The following is a 17,609-nucleotide window of genomic DNA, read 5'->3' as shown; positions in this document are numbered from 1 at the left end:
ATCAAATTCTAACTCCCTCTCACCCAGGAGATGCCGAGAAAACCTTTTAAAATACAAACATGTCGGCAAAAATCATATTTTCAGAAAATTACTTTTTTCCTACAACATATATAAATATAATATATTTTTAAACGAGCAATTATTGTGGATTTATTTATATATGTATTTATTTAAATATTTTTCCTTGAAAACAGCTCCATATTTTTTCGGGAAAATTGGTATCCTGGGATTTTATGGCCTGAAAAAACGATCTATATAGGTCAGAAGTTTCAAAAAATTCGTTCAAAAGCCTCAATTTTGGAAAACAATATTTATGTAAGTGACATCATATCTATGAATAAAGTCGAGAAGCATACATACGTCACATATGCCTCAGTGGTGGTTGTATCGTTTTTAGTGTCTATTATGCAGGCAAAATTACACAAGAAACACATGATTGACAAGAGTAATCATGTGATTGATTTAATATTTATGAGTGCATTGCAAGAGAATAAATTATATCATAACCCCCCCCCCCCCAAGAGTGAACGTTTCGTTTTTATATCCATGACGCATACGCCATTTCAAAAGGAACATAGCTAAGTATAAAATACAAGTGTAGTTAGTCTATTTATAAAAGGCGTTTTAAGTAGTTTCATAATGCCTAGAGTAAGTAAAGCCAGTAAAGAGATAATTATATGCCTAAAGGGCAAATGAAGAACCTAGATTATTAAACCTGATAAGACCAATCCGATCTGACCAGATCTGACCAATCCGAGAGGCTAAGGTAAAGGGCATTGACAAAAAATATAAAGTAATGATAACCGAAAATGAATATGCAGTCAGAATACTTGCGTAAGCGAAAATTACGAGTCAAAAACAAAAGTGAAGAACAAAAAAATATCTGGTCCGAAGATAACCGGCAGCAAAAATTAAAATAGGTCAAAACAAAAGTGAATATCAAAGAAATATTCGGTTACAATACATGCGACATCAAGGGTAGAACGAATCAGGAATGAAAATAAGAAGTAAAGATACATTAGACTAAAAGATATACCACAGCGAGAACGAAGTAATATATGGCTAGATGATAAATGACAGCGAGGATTAAAAGGACAGCGAGAAAATGAGTATGACCGACCACAAAACAATCTAAATAGGTCATAGCTTTAAGGGAAAAAATCGTATTTTTCCCAGGGTGGGTGTAACGAACCTGTGATGACGTCATGACATTAAGAACATGCTCACGTATGCGGTTAGAAGACAAGTGACAACGGGAATCCATATATAGAAGCCTCCCGAGTGTCGGGGCCCGACACTATATATATATATATATATATATATATATATATATATATATATATATATATATATATATATATATATATATAGTGTGTGTGTGTGGATTCTCAGCTTATGAATCTAATTGGCGTTCCCTTATACTTTCCGAGCACCAATAATGGTTAAAAAAAAGTTCTCAGTTCCCTCTCCCCCAATAGAGTCCGAAGATAACATGTAGAAATGGACAACATTAGCATATGTGAGCACACATTACATATGGAGACCCCCCCCTCCCCTCATAGCTCTAAAAGGAATCCAAACCCTGTTTACTTGTTAGGAGCATAGGTACTATGCTCTCTGAATGTGCAAAATAATATGCTTAAATTTAATTTCTTTTTGCAGCTTTTTGTCAACTCACGGAATACAAACCGAAGAACGAGTTTCTTTGTCGGAATTTCACTGAAGGAAACTTGCGTCTCAAAGAATTTTATTCTCCAAATTATCCAAACGACTACCCTCCAAAAATTGAATGTATTTTAGTTTTAAAAGGTATGTAATCCAATTAGCTAAAAGTAGAGAACTTAGAATATTTTAGACACAAAACAGCGTGACTTCAAAAGATTTCCTTGCGTCTTTTGTTTGTGGACAGAATAAGACTTGTATACTGACTTTAGGCGAAGGAGGAAAGGAAGATCACAGCAGTAAACCAAAAGAGAGAAAGAGAGCTTAATCTCCAAAACTGTCTTGTCAAAAATTGTGCTTTCAATCTGCTGGTATATAGTTGTGACATTAACATTATTTCGGAAGCATATCTTCGGATATCATCTTCTGTGTGAAATTTTAGGCCTGTACAAAGAACGAACAGTTTCTTAGCCACATTATTTTTTTTTCACAAAAATTGTGTTTCTCCATAGAATTCCCCATATGACCAATCATGTAATTTTTACAACCCAGAATTTTTTTCCAACCCAGGCTCTGCTCTTCAATGAAATTTGACCGACATTTGAAGACTAATAATATAATATCTTTGGTTAAAAGTTGGTTGCAGCTGCGGGCCAACTGTTTGCCTTTAAGATGGAGGAGTAAAGTATTTGAGGGAGGTAAGGGGTTCCCGGCGTCTAGGTACACGTGTCCCATTTGTAATATTGAAGAGGAAAATCTGGACCATTTTCTGTGCCGATGCCAGGGGCTTACTGATTTGAGGGAGGGTATTTTGGGGAAAAGTAATTTTTCACTTCGGGGCATGTTGTCTCTGACGATACCTAGCCTCATGTGTAGATTATGTAGATTTGTTGATCAGGCCCTAAAGATAAAAAAGGAACTATTGTGAAGAAGATTTGTTATGGTTTGGAAAAAGAAGGCTGAAGGGAGTTTTACTTTTTTTTTCCTTTTATATTTGATGTATAGTGTACATGGCCCTGTATAAAAGCTTTTGAATACACGAATAGTATTAATATTATTATTATGTGTGTGACATTGTGTGTGATTATGTGAGTTAGTTTTATAGTATTATGTGTGCGTTTGTGCTGCAATTGTTATGTTATTTTATTTTTATTGGCTATGGGCTATGTTTAGTTATTGTTATATATGTTATTATCATTTGTTTTGACTTTATATGCAATTAAATAAAAAAACAAGTTTTTTAAACCGAAAGTAAGGAGCGACATTAAAACGAACAGAAATTATTCCGTATATGAAAGGGGCTGTCCCCTCCTCAATGCCTCGCTCTTTACGCTAAAGTTTTTTATTGTTTATATAAAGTTGTAAGACAGAGTGAAACTTTAGCTTAGAGAACGAGGCGTTGAGGAGGGGACAGCCCTTTCATATACGGAATAATTTCTGTTCGTTTTAAGTTTTAATGTCGCTCCTTACTTTCAGTTTAAAAAACTTGTTTTTTTTATTTAATTTCTGATCGTTTTTTAGTTAATGCAGCTTTTATTTGCATAAAAATTTTACTTTTCTTTTGCTAAATGGATGTCTTTACAAATTAACTTACGTAACTAACTTCTATATTCGTATATTTTTCTTCTGTCAAAAAATACAAAGTTGCAGATTTTTGCAGATATGAGCTTGAAACCTATGTAATAGGGTTTTCTGATACGCTGAATCTGACGGTGTAATTTTCATTAAAATTCTTTCACTTGTAGGGGATGTTTCCCCCTCTTTAAAAAATCGAGTAAATTTTCTCAGGCTCGTAGCCTTTGATGAGGAATACTAAACTTAATAAAATTTATATATTTAGGATCAGCATTATAAACACATTCTTTTGATACATTTATTGACATCAAAATTTCGTTTTTAAAAGTTTCAATTACTATTGAGCCGTATCGCTTGTTTTTTATTGTTTTTTTATTACGTATATGTTATTACTTATATGAAGGGGTTCTCCCCTTAGTCAATACCACGCTCTTTACGTTAAAAGTTAAAAAAAATTTTGATTCAGAAACCCTTGAATCACAAAGGCCGTTTAATTGGAATAGATAGGTCTTTTGAAAGCAATAAAAAAAAACTGTAGCGTAAAGAGCGAGGTATTGACTTGGGGGAGAACCCCCTCACATACGTTATAATTTCTGTTCGTTTTAAGTTCTAATATTCCTTCTTACATTTCAGTTGAAAAAACTTGTTTTTTTTTATTTAATTTCTGATCGTTTCTTAAATAATGCTTGGAAATCCGGCGCCCCCTTCATAGACATGTCCCTGCCCCCAAAGAAACATCCTCCACGGAAATATTCTCCAGAGTAACCCCCTCCTCTAGCCCCCCCCCTCCAGAAAAAATCCTTCCTGAAAATGGTTGTATACTTCCCAATAACCAATAAATAATGCTGGCAAATCCGGCGCCCCCTTCATGGCAATTTCCCTTCCCCCATGAAAACTTCCTTCATGAACAGATCCTCCAACATAACCACCGACCCACCCTTCCCTCCCACTACCAGAAAAAAAACCTCCTGAAAACTTCTGTATACTTCCCAATAACCAATACCATATGTTAACATAGGGTAAAGTTCATAGCTTTTAGCCCTCCCTCTGAGAACTTCGGGGAATTAAGTCAACCTAAAAGACATATTTATCATATTTTCGACCATGCTGAACCAAATGCCTATCTCAAAATTTTGATCGGGCGACTTTGAGAAAAAAATAAGCGTGGGAGGGGGCCTAGTTGCCCTCCATTTTTTTTGGTCACTTAATAAGGACACTAGAACTTTTAATTTCCGTTCCAATAAGCCCTCCCAAGATATTCTAGGACCACTGGGACAATACAATTACCCCTGGAAAAAAAACAACAAAAAAACAAACAAACAAACAAACAAATAAACACGCATCCGTGTTCTTTCTTCTGGCAAAAAATGTAAAATTCCACATTTTTCCAGATAGGAGTTTGAAACCTCTACAGTAGGGTTCTTTGATAAGCTGAATCTAATGGTGTGATTTTCATTAAGGTCCTATGACTTGTAGGGGGTGTTTCCCCCTGTTTTTGATAACCAGGCAAATTTTATCAGGCTCGTAACCTTTGATAGGTAGCACTAAACTTAATGAAACTTATATATTTGAAATCAGCATTGAAATCTGATTCTTTTGATATATCTATTGGTATCAATAACCCGTTTTCTAGAGTTTCGGTTACCATTGAGCCGGGTCGCTCCTTACTTACAGTTCGTTACTACGAACTGTTTGACTGTGTTTGTTTTTGCCATGGCCCAAAGAGGCTTTTGTTTTGCAATAAATATCTATCTATCTATAATATCTTTGGTTAAAAGTAAACAAATTTATAATTTTCATGGAATTGGAGGAATACTTATCTTAGATTTGTCAATATTTGTCGACTCTTACGCCCAGTCTTACTTTATTCAGCTAGCAGTCACTCTGCTAGTCAGCGATTCCATTCCTTCTAGTCTGGTGCTACAGCGTAAAGCACTTATTATTCATAATATTAGCAATAATGTGAAATAATTATACATATTAGCAATAATTATACGCTTATTAGAAATAATTAATTATAAGCTTATTATACGCCCAGTCTTACTTTATTCAGGTAGCAGTCACTCTGCTAGTCAGCGATTCCATTCTTTCTAGTCTGGTGCTGCAGCGTAAAGCACTTATTATTCATAATATTAGCAATAATGTCAAACAATTATACATATTAGCAATAATTATACGCTTATTAGAAATAATTAATAATACGCTTATTATACGCCCAGTCTTACTTTATTCAGCTAGCAGTCACTCTGCTAGTCAGCGATTCCATTCCTTCTAGTCTGGTGCTACAGCGTAAAGCACTTATTATTCATAATATTAGCAATAATGTCAAATAATTATACATATTAGCAATAATTATACGCTTATTAGAAATAATTATTTATACGCTTATTATACGCCCAGTCTTACATTATTCAGCTAGCAGTCACTCTGCTAGTCAGCGATTCCATTCCTTCTAGTCTGGTGCTACAGCGCAAAGCACTTAATATTCATAATAGTAGCAATAATGTTAAATAATTATACATATTAGCAATAATTATACGCTTATTAGAAATAATTAATTATACTCTTATTATACGCCCAGTCTTACTTTATTCAGCTAGCAGTCAATCTGTTAGTCAGCGATTCCATTACTTCTAGTCTGGTGCTACAGCGTAAAGCACTTATTATTCATAATATTAGCAATAATGTCAAATAATTATACATATTAGCAATAATTATAAGATTATTAGAAATAATTAATTATACGCTTATTATACACCCAGTCTTACTTTATTCAGCTAGCAGTCAGTCTGCTAGTCAGCGATTCCATTCCTTCTAGTCTGGTGCTACAGCGTAAAGCACTTATTATTCATAATATTAGCAATAATGTCAAATAATTATACATATTAGCAATAATTATACGCTTATTAGAAATAATTAATTATACGCTTATTATACACCCAGTCTTACTTTATTCAGCTAGCAGTCACTCTGCTAGTCAGCGATTCCATTCCTTCTAGTCTGGTGCTACAGCGTAAAGCACCTATTATTCATAATATTAGCAATAATGTCAAATAATTATACATATTAGCAATAATTATACGCTTATTAGAAATAATTAATTATACGCTTATTATACGCCCAGTCATACTTTATTCAGCTAGCGGTCACTCTTCTAGTCAGCGATTCCATTCCTTCTAGTCTGGTGCTACAGCGTAAAGCACTTAATATTCATAATATTAGCAATAATGTCAAATAATTATACGCTTATTAGAAATAATTAATTATACGCTTATTATACGCCCAGTCTTACTTTATTCAGCTAGCAGTCACTCTGCTAGTCAGCGATTCCATTCCTTCTAGTCTGGTGCTACAGCGTAAAGCACTTATTATTCATAATATTAGCAATAATGTCAAATAATTATACATATTAGCAATAATTATACGCTTATTATAAATAATTAATTATACGCTTATTATACTCCCAGTCTTACTTTATTCAGGTTGCAGTCACTCTGTTAGTCAGCGATTCCATTCCTTCTAGTCTGGTGCTACAGCGTAAAGCACTTATTATTCATAATATTAGCAATTATGTCAAATAATTATACATATTAGCAATAATTATACGCTTATTAGAAATAATTAATTATATGCTTATTATACGCCCAGTCTTACTTTATTCAGCTAGCGGGCACTCTGCTAGTCAGCGATTCCATTCCTTCTATTCTGGTGCTACAGCGTAAAGCACTTATTATTCATAATATTAGCAATAATGTCAAATAATTATACATATTAGCAATAATTATACGCTTATTAGAAATAATTAATTATATGCTTATTATACGCCCAGTCTTACTTTATTCAGCTAGCAGTCACTCTTCTAGTCAGCGATTCCATTCCTTCTAGTCTGGTGCTACAGCGTAAAGCACTTAATATTCATAATATTAGCAATAATGTCAAATAATTATACGCTTATTAGAAATAATTAATTATACGCTTATTATACGCCCAGTCTTACTTTATTCAGCTAGCAGTCACTCTGCTAGTCAGCGATTCCATTCCTTCTAGTCTGGTGCTACAGCGTAAAGCACTTATTATTCATAATATTAGCAATAATGTCAAATAATTATACATATTAGCAATAATTATACGCTTAAGACAAAAAGTACCCATAAGTTTGTTGGAAATAATTTTGTTGATAGATGAAAATTTTGTACAAATACTGGAGACGGGGGTAATCTAGATTTTGTCACAGGTGTAAGAGAGGCCAGAACCGTCACTGTCATTGGCGCATAATTTCATTTGGTGGCTCACAGTAGACTATTCAACTAAGTTAAAAGTCCTTGCAAAGTTGATGAAAATGTGTATTGTTTCACATTTGCAGGTTTTAATATTTTTGCTAATCTTAACGTGAAAGCCACTCAGCATTTCAGAAGATGCGTTTCTGTCGAATAAAATTGCTGCTAATGATAAAAAGTAACATTGCAAAGCCTTTGTATTCATTCAGCATGGCTCATATCTGGTTTCTGGGGCCTTGTCGAAGCACGAAAAAAAATTATTGTAAATATGTTGCTACTGAGAACAAGTAGCAAATCATAATATTTTGGAGTTCGGGCCTAGGGGTACCCACAGTATTTAGGAGTACCTATATTTTCTGTACATGCCTCATCCTAATCGTAGAAAGTGCATTTCGAAAAGTAAAGCTTTTTTTATAGATCAGTTGTCAATTGTTCTGAAAATTGTCAGTAAATATGAAACTATTGGGGAAAAAATAGAAAAAGCTAAATGTTTTGGGGGTTCAGGCCAATGGATACCCACAAAAACAAGATTCAGCTCAACAGCTCAAATTATTGGCATATGTAACTCGTCAGTTTTTGGGTATAAACGTATTTTTACCCTATGAGGGCAAAGTATGGGCATATAATTGGATCATATTATACACCAAGGAGTAACGCTAGGGCTTCAGTAGACTCATCACAGAGGAACAGAGGGAATACTTGTAAAAAGTGTTGTGACTCAAAAGGTTTTTATTTTTATTATTATTTATTGAAAACCCATCTTCGTACAAAAGGAAAATGAAGGAGCACTGCAAATAGAAAAAAGAAGCAAAATATCACTATACAACTATAACAACGTACTAGAGTTAACGAAGTCAACTCCAAGCACGTCTTGAAAATATTTTAATTGTGTTTCTCCACAAATTTAGCAACGGCATAGCAGGATCTGCGATGTGGAGACCATTGATGATCTTTAAATTGCTTTTGAGTCCAATTTGAGTCCAAATTGGATATATCAGTAGGTATTTTGCGAAACGAAAAAAAAGTGGAGCGGATTTTCAATTTATCATGATTTGCAAGAAGCTTCAGGAATGATGCATTGTAGAGGATGTGGGGGAGAGCAACAGCGCTGTACAACGTTACCTGATAATGGCAATTGAAACGAAGCTTCAATCGCTTAGCAGAGATAAGTGGAAGCATATAAAGCTGATATACGCCGTTTGATGCCTTCTGTTAGAAGATGAGGAGCGAGAGAAATCGTATTTCCAATGGGAAATACTTACTTTTGCAAATACTTGCTGAGCTCCTTGTATGGCTATATCAGATGTTAAGATTAAGATTCAGAGTTAATTACAACATTCTCACATCTAAGGCCTTATTCAGGGGGGGGGGGGGGTAGCAGATTTGAGTCCCACCGCGAAATTTTTGTCCGACTTTTAAAATATAACTAAGATATAAACAAATATTTGATGCGGTTTTAAAGTTTTTTTGTACCCCCTTCCTCCCATGGAAAAAATTCTTCCCCCCCTACCCTGAACAAAATTCTGGATACGGCCTTGCTCTTATTGTTGTTCTAGTATCACAGCCATAATTCATGTGAATTGTAGGTAATAAGATGGTTGAGCTAACGGCAACCCTTTGGAGATTTACTGCTATTTTAGTTTTCTTGATTTGTTTCAAACTAAAATTATAATTTGAAATATTTTTGCCAGATGCCATAAATTAGAAAATACTGAAAAATGACAAAGCCTCATTAAATTATCTTCTTTGTCACTCTTATCCTCCTTTATGTCAAACTTGACATTTATTTTCTAGCCAAAACCAAATTTCTTGGCAATTTTGTTTCTGAATTTTTCCGACATTCAAATTTAAAAAACAAAAACAAAAAACAGACTATCAAGTTTTGGAGACAAAATTGCAAACCAAATTGAGATCAAATCCCCGTTGAAAGTAACTCTGCTTTATCAGCACCAAACTTAAATTCTATTTTACTGGTTATTCAATCGTAAGCATGGAATTTCAATTGCCTGAAATAGTGTAATTTACTTAATTAACACAAGATTGCGTTAATTAAGCTTGTTTCTAACGCAAGTTTATCGGATCAACCTATTTCGCCCCCCCCCCAAAAAAAAACCTGGATCCACCCCTGATAAACAATAAGCTCATGTATTTATAAAAATGGTCATTTTTCAAAACTAGAATAGGATCTGAAGCTCTTCTCCCCCCCCCCTTTACGAGCACATTCAAAATTTATTTCAGGGTATTGATGTCATTAAAGCGATATTTCAAATTTTAAATAGGAATATATCCATTTTCGTATTTGAAGATTAACAAGGTTATTGTACAAATATAGACACATCTTTGATACAACATATATAATTTTCGCAATTACTCTCATATATTGCTCATCAATATTACTCTGATGAATAGGCTCATATATTTAAAAAATATCTTTTTTTAAATTTGGTTTAGATTTTGTCCTCCCCTCCCGCATCTATGAGCACATCTGAAATCATCTGCCCGTCCATTATGTGGTATTAATGTTATCATCATAGAGATAATTCCAATTTAAAAATTAATGTATCTTATCTCGTATTTCAAAATTGACAAGGTTATTGTACAAATATAAACACATCTTTGATGCAACATATATAAGTTTCCCAATTACTCTAAAATCTCATTGATTAGGAACCACTTCTCAGCCAAGAGGATGGAAAACATTTGGCAATATTTTCAAATTCCTTACTCCAAGAGACATAATGTTGTGAGGGAATTCGTTGTCAGTTGCTAGCATTAATCCTAAAATTCTGACACCGTCATCCAAATGTCAAATGTGACCAAACCTAGCTCAATAATTAATTTATAGGCATATTTCATGTCTAAATACGATGCACAATTTATAGTTTTATTCCTGTGCACAATTTATTTTTTACGGCAAATTACGCATATAATAGAATACATTCTTAGCCATAGTAAGTCAAGTCTTGATTCTTGAGGCTTAGTTAGTTGAATTTTAGTCAGAGGCGTTCATTCATGAAAATGTAGGGGGAGGGGGGCAAAAGTATTTAAAAAAATCTAGAGGGTAAAAGCGAGATTTGTTGTTTCTTAACTTTTTCCAAACCAAAAAAGGTATATTCCAGTGAAAATTAAAAAAAGTACTTTTGAGTGATAGTGCAAAAAAACTAAAGAGGCAATTTCCCTCCCTCTTCCCACAATTGACCTTCCTGGGCTTAGTCGTAAGTCAATCCAATTTAATTCTTGAGCCTGGCGTGAATTGCTTTGGGATAGGGGGATATGTGCCGCTCAGACCTAATTCTGCCCCCTTGAGACTTATGATGGGCCTCTCCAACAATTTTAAGCTTAAATAATTTTTAAAGATTATGCTCATGCTTATCCCTCATCCTGTTAAAAAGTAGAATTCTTATCCCGAATTTAGGTTCTAAGCTCTGGGATACAGGTGCCGCGTGGCACCATGCGTTCAAATAGTTCATGATAGTGAACTGTAAGTAAAGAACGATATGCGTATAGTAGAAGAAAATCTAAAGACAAGAAGTTTGATAACAAGAAATATATAAAAGAATTGCATTTTTAAGGTGATTCCCATCATACGAAATTCCTCATATTCCAAGTTATTCATAAAAAGTAAAGAGCCTAAGAAAATTTGCCAAACTTTGGAAAAAGGGGGATATATTCCTAAAAGGGTGGAATTTTTTATAGAAATTTTAACATCATTATCAACATGTTAAAGAACCCAATTGTGGAAGTTTCATGCTCATAGATGCAAAGACAACAAATTTGGTATTTTTTCCGAGAAATTTAATAAAGGGAGTGTTTCTACTTCTTGTTTTTCTTTTCTTTTTTTTTCAGGGATAACATATTGAATTATTGGTTAAAGAATAATTTCATTTCGTTTTGGAGTTCTTTAACTCCATTTTTGTGTGTGTGTGTGTGTGTATGTTTAGTACACACAAGTAGAGAGGGGTCATGAGGTCCGAACAGGACCACGTGGTTTATGGTTTTCTCAGTGAGAATGAAAAAACAGGAATTTTATCACTTGAAAAACCATGAATTTTGTCACATTTATGTCTGTTTTCATTGTTTTTGTCAGTGAGAATTTGAAAAACAGGAACTGTCTCACATTTTTGTATGTTTTTATGGTTTTGTCACTGAGAATTTGAAAAACAGGAACTTTCTCACATTTTTGTATGTTTTTATGGTTTTTGTCAGTGAGAATTTGAAAAAACAGAAACTTTCTCACATTTTTGTATGTTTTTATGGTTTTTGTCAGTGAGAATTTGAAAAAACAGTAACTTTCTCACTGATAAAACCATAAACCACATGGTGCTGTCACGAGTCAGAACACCTGTGCTGTCGACCTCAATTCACCTATCGTGAATCAATAATTCTCCTTAGAAACAACAAATTAATTTACCCTTTCTTGACAGATCAATCAATCAATGACATCATCTGTCAGACTTTAAAAATTTTCGCCTAGAAACATTTCTCCAGTAATAGATCCAAATCATTAATGTCTTTGCCTCGGGAACAGTTCTACTGGTCGAACTCCAAAGGATATTAATAACCAAAGGCCATGGAAACAATTAGGCAAGAAAAATCTTAGCGATGAATTGTTTTAGCGCGCGAAAAGGTTTCATATTAATTTGAAATGCGTTAGCGCAGAGATGCCAATAACAAAGGAACACGCTGAATTTACGTTTAGGGATTATTTGGGCGAAACCGTTTTAGACAGGTTATGGAACTATTTCGGCGAAACAGATAGAGACATTTTAAAAGAAGATTTTTGAAGAGATTTTAGAAGAGAATTTGAGTGTGGTCGTTATAATACACAAGTTTTATTTGAACAGTGTTGTGAGGTCCTCTAACCCAACCCCACAGGGTTCCAATCCTCCTACCCCACGCCCGAAGGAAGCCCCCGGTCCTCAATGCCCCCCAAACTCCCAAAGGCCCTCCACCGGTCCCCCTAACGCCCACCCAGACCCCCAAAGGCCATCCCCAGGCCCCAAATGTCCCCCAGGCTCCTAACTGTCCCCCCGGACACTCAAAGGCCCCCCTAGCTCCCAAAGGGCCACCGGCGCCCCAAAGGCCCACCCAGACCCCCAAATGCCATCCCCGGGCCCCCCAAAGGCACATCGAGCTCCCAAAGGACCAACGGGGTCCCAAAGGCCCTCCACCGGTCCCCAAATGTCCCCCAGGCACCCAAAGGCCCTCCCGGTGCCCCAAACGCCCACCCACACACCCAAAAGCCCAACCCGGACCCCCAATCCCATCCCCCCGTCCCCCAACGTCCCCCCCCGCTCCCCAAGGCCCCCCGACCCTCAAGGGACCCACAGACCCACAAAGGCTCTCCCCGAGCACCCGTCTTTCGTTGATGTGTGTTGTCTGAAACCTATGATTTGGGATGTGTAGTTTGCTACTTCAGGCTTTTCTGAGCTAAGGTTTCCTAGTATTTCCTAGGTGAATGTTGTCTGAAACCAATAGTTTGGGATGAGTAGTTTGCTATTTCAGGCTTTTATGAGCTAGGTTTCTTAGCCTTTCGTTGATGTGTGTTGAGTGAAACTTATGATTTGGGATATGTAGTTTGTTATTTTTGACTTTTCTGAGGTTGGATTTCTTAGTCTTTCATAGGTGAGTGGTGTCTGAAACCTATGATTTGGGATGTGTAGTTTGCTATTTTCGACTTTTCTGAGCTGGATTTCTTAGCCTTTCATAGGTATGCGTTGTCAGAAAATTATGATTTGGGATGTATAGTTTGCTATTTCAGGCTTTTCTGTGCTAAGGGCAATATAGTAGCTGGCCGAAGCCTCCAAAACAAGTACAATCATCTGTACAAGAATGTAACGCAGCCGGCCCGTCCACCTTCCATCATACAGTGCCTGGGCATTCAAGAGCTGCCCCACTTATGCAAGGTCAGGAAGTGGCCCTCCAGCATGCACTACCTGGTCCTTCGGATGCCCAAGTGCAGCCGGGATATAAACCCTTAAGGATTTTTTCCTACCTTTCTATTTCTTACAATTTTTAGTCCTTTTCAATCCAAATATAAACTTATCTCTTTGAGATATTAACCCCCCCCCCCAACCATTGTTTTAAATTTATCTCCCTCGGAGATATCTAAATGTAATTTTTTACAATGAAACCACTCTTTTCTCTGCTCCCCCCTCCCTCGGCGATATCTAAATGTAATTTTTTTGCAAAGAAACCGCTCTTTTCTAATCTTTGCTATTGCTTCGATATCTCATAAGCGAATATTTTTAGGTAATTTCTATTAATGCTCACCATTTGAAACTCAAAATCCCCATATTTTTCACAATTGATTATCACATAGTTTCAAGAGAAGGAACTGAGTGAGATTATTCACATTTATCTATTTGTCACATATGAATCCCGTAATTTGCGCAAGGATATTTTAAAATAACTTTCAATCTTACAAAGTCTTGCCAATATTTTAGTGATGGAGAGACATTCCTGAAGAAGAATTAACGGTTCTCGAATTTAATTGTACTGTTTCCCAGAGAATACGCTTGGAAACAGAGCAGACACGAGATTAAAAATAATCTAGGCTCATTTGGAGTCATAGACAACCTGTACGGAGAGTAGGCGAAGCGACTTATGCCGACTAACAATACGGTTTTTTCGGACATTATGTAAATAACCGGAGCCCGGACTGCACCGGTGGGTCTGGGGAGGGCGGTGGGGACAAGGTTCGGGACGTGCCGGGGGGAGGCGCCCCGGGTCAGGGACGTGCTAAAGGGATGCACCACGGGCCAGGGAAGTGCCACTGGGATGCGCCACGGGCCCGAGAAGCATCGCGGGAAGCGATGCGGGGCCCGAGAAGCGCCACAGGGATGCGCTGTGGCTCCGAAAAGCGCCGAAAAAAAAATTTTTAGGGGGGGGGGAGTTAGCACTTTTAATAGTGACAAAATAGAAATTAAAAGATAATTGTTTCTTACTTCAGTGTATAACCATTTCTCTCCGAAATCTAGCAATTTTAGCTATAACAATTTTCCTAAATTTAGGGACGGGGGCGTGAATCCATGATTTTTTTTGGGGAGAGGGTTAGCACTTTTAATAGTGACAAAATAGAAATGAAATTGAATTTAAGCACTTTTTTTTTTTCAGATATAATGATGTTTGGTGTGATTGACACAGAATATATTGGTCTGAAATATTCCGCAACTGGCATTATATTCGAAGCAGCTTTCTTACTCCTAGACAATCAACGACGTGAAATTCATTGCTATGAATGGAACATCAGATACAATATGTATAAGTACGAGAAAAACAGATGGAGTCCAACACTAAATTTTATAAATCGAAATGTATTTTACGCTAAAACCATACGACCACATATTGAAAATGGCTATGAAATAAAACATATACAAGAGGAAATTCAGGAAATATGCAGTTTTTTCGGTGTGCAAGCTGTTTATGTTAAGGGAAAAATGCCAACTGATAAACTCTTACTAGAAAAATGTGATAAAAACATAGCATTATTAAATTTAGAAGACTTCAAATGTGAGAAATACCTGCATTCAGTCCATGACCCAGAAGATGAAGTTAGATATTTCGCTAAATGGATACCGGAAAAGATACCTGACATGGAAAAATGTATCAGATATCCAAAGTCCTAAACTTGCTCCTCCTCATATCAAATGGATTAAGCTTCTTTTTTTTTTAAATATGTAATTTTTTTTTTCAAATTTTTTAAATATGTTTAAGCAATAAATATCTTAAGCCTCAACCGTTTTTATTATTTAGAATATTCCATCACCATGAAAATTATACTTTCATATTAAACAAGCCAGGGAACACACTTTCAAGTTCAGCATGTTGGAGAACCCTAAATAGTCACCCCTAAAAAGGTAAGTTAACTCTAAAAGGTTAAAGAATTTTTCTGAAATTATCTTAAGCCTGAGACGTTTTTATTCTTTAGAATAGTCCATCTCCACGAAAATTATAATTTCATATTCAACATGCCCGGGAACACACATTCAAGTTCAGCATGTTGGAGAAACCGAAATAGTCACCCCAAAAAAGGTAATTTAACTCTAAAAGGTTAAAGAATTTTTCTGAAATTATCTTAAGCCTGAGACGTTTTTGTTATTTAGAATAGTCCATCGCCACGAAAATTATACTTTCAGATTCAACAAGCCAGGGAACACACTTTCAAGTTCATCATGTTTGAGAACCATAAATAGTCACCCCTAAAAAGGTAAGTTAACCCTAAAAGGTTAAAGAATTTTTCTGAAATTATCTTAAGCCTGAGACGTTTTTATTCTTTAGAATAGTCCATAGCCACGAAAATTAAACTTTCAAATTAAACATGCCAGGGAACACACTTTCAAGTTCAACATGTTGGAGAACCCTAAATAGTCATCCATAAAAAGGTAAGTTAACCCTAAAAGGTTAAAGAATTTTTCTGAAATTACACTTTCAGATCCAGTATGTCAGGGAACACACTTTCAGGTTCAGCATGTAGGATAACCCTAAATGCTCACCCCTAAAAAGGTAAGTTAACCCTAAATGGTTAAAGAATTTCTCGATTTATGCAGATTTTCAACGATCTATGGCTAAGTTTGCTCAAGACAGACAATTTTCTATAGAAAACACACAAAATAGGACAATACGGTCAATGGTTAGTTTGTTAATGTGATATTTGGTTTTAATTAAGTAATTTTTGCAGTTTCTAATATAGCGATTTCCTTGGTATAATGTCCAACTTTTTTCTTGCGAAAACACACAAACTCAGAAAAAAAATGTTCAATGTTCCTTTAGTACCTACGCAATTAGACTGAAATGAAGATATTTATGCAGAGTTTCAACTAGCTATGGCTAAGTTTGCTAAAGACAAGCTATTTTCTTGTGAAAACACACAAAATCAGTAAAAAATGTTCAATGTTCATTTAGTAACTATGCAATTAGACTAAAAATGAAGATATATATGCAGAGTTTCAACTAGCTATGGCTAAGTTTGCTAAAGACAAGCTATCTTCTTGCGAAAACACACAAAATCAGAAAAAATGATCGATGTTCCTTTAGTACCCTCACAATTAGACTAAAAATGAAGATATTTATGCAGAGTTTCAACTAGCTATGGCTAAGTTTGCTAAAGACAAGCTATTTTCTTGCGAAAACACACAAAATCAAAAAAAATGTTCAATGTTCCTTTAGTACCTACGCAATAAGTCTAAAAATGAAGATATTTATGCAGAGTTTCAACTAGCTATGTATAAGTTTGCTAAAGACAAGCTATTTTCTTGCGAAAACACACAAAATCAGAAAAAATGTTCAATGTTCCTTTAGTACCTACACAATTAGCCTAAAAATGAAGTTATTTATGCAGAGTTTCAACTAGCTATGGCTAAGTTTGCTAAAGACAAGCTATTTTCTTGCGAAAACACACAAAATCAGAAAAAATGTTCAATGTTCCTTTATTACCTACGCAATTAGACTAAAAATGAAGATATTTAAGCAGAGTTTCAACTAGCTATGGCTAAGTTTGCTAAAGACAAGCAATTTTCTTGCGAAAACACACAAAATCAGAAAAAATGTTCAATGTTCCTTTAGTACCCTCACAATTAGACTAAAAATGAAGATATTTATGCAGAGTTTCAACTAGCTATGGCTAAGTTTGATAAAGACAAGCTATTTTCTTGTGAAAACACACAAAATCAGAAAAAATGTTCAATGTTCCTTTAGTACCTACACAATTAGACTAAAAATGAAGATATCTATGCAGAGTTTCAACTAGCTATGGCTATGTTTGCTAAAGACAAGCTATTTCTTGTGAAAACCCACAAAATCAGAAAAAATGTTCAATGTTCCTTTAGTACCTACGCAATTAGACTAAAAATGAAGATATTTATACAGAGTTTCAACTAGCTATGGCTAAGTTTGCTAAAGACAAGCTATTTTCTTGCGAAAATACACAAAATCAGAAAAATTTTAAATTTTACTTTAGTAACAAAGCAATTATACTAAAATGAAGATATTTAAGCAAAGTTTCAACTATCTATGGCTAAGTTTGATAAAGACAAGCTATTTTCTTGAGAAAACACACAAAATCAGAAAAAATGTTAAATGTTCCTTTAGTACCCT

General features: G+C 35.2%; 1 protein-coding gene across 1 annotated transcript in view; it reads left to right on the top strand.

Moving 5' to 3' along the window:
* The first annotated feature begins 333 nt into the window (after nucleotides 1–333).
* Nucleotides 334–17,609, top strand: part of LOC148946695 (uncharacterized) — a 95,860-nt gene continuing 78,584 nt past the window's right edge. The window contains exons 1-2 of the mRNA XM_089096395.1: nucleotides 334–445; nucleotides 1,663–1,809. Coding sequence (XP_088952521.1) covers nucleotides 334–445; nucleotides 1,663–1,809 — 259 coding nt within the window. The remainder of the gene's footprint in view (nucleotides 446–1,662; nucleotides 1,810–17,609) is intronic.

This window comes from Artemia sp. Qi Xiang Cuo, chromosome 11, assembly GCF_049724085.1.
Source record: "Artemia sp. Qi Xiang Cuo chromosome 11, ASM4972408v1, whole genome shotgun sequence".
Classification (NCBI taxonomy): domain Eukaryota; kingdom Metazoa; phylum Arthropoda; class Branchiopoda; order Anostraca; family Artemiidae; genus Artemia; species Artemia sp. Qi Xiang Cuo.
The sequence above is the reverse complement of the archived record's forward strand: the minus strand, read 5'-3'. Positions and strand labels throughout refer to the sequence as shown.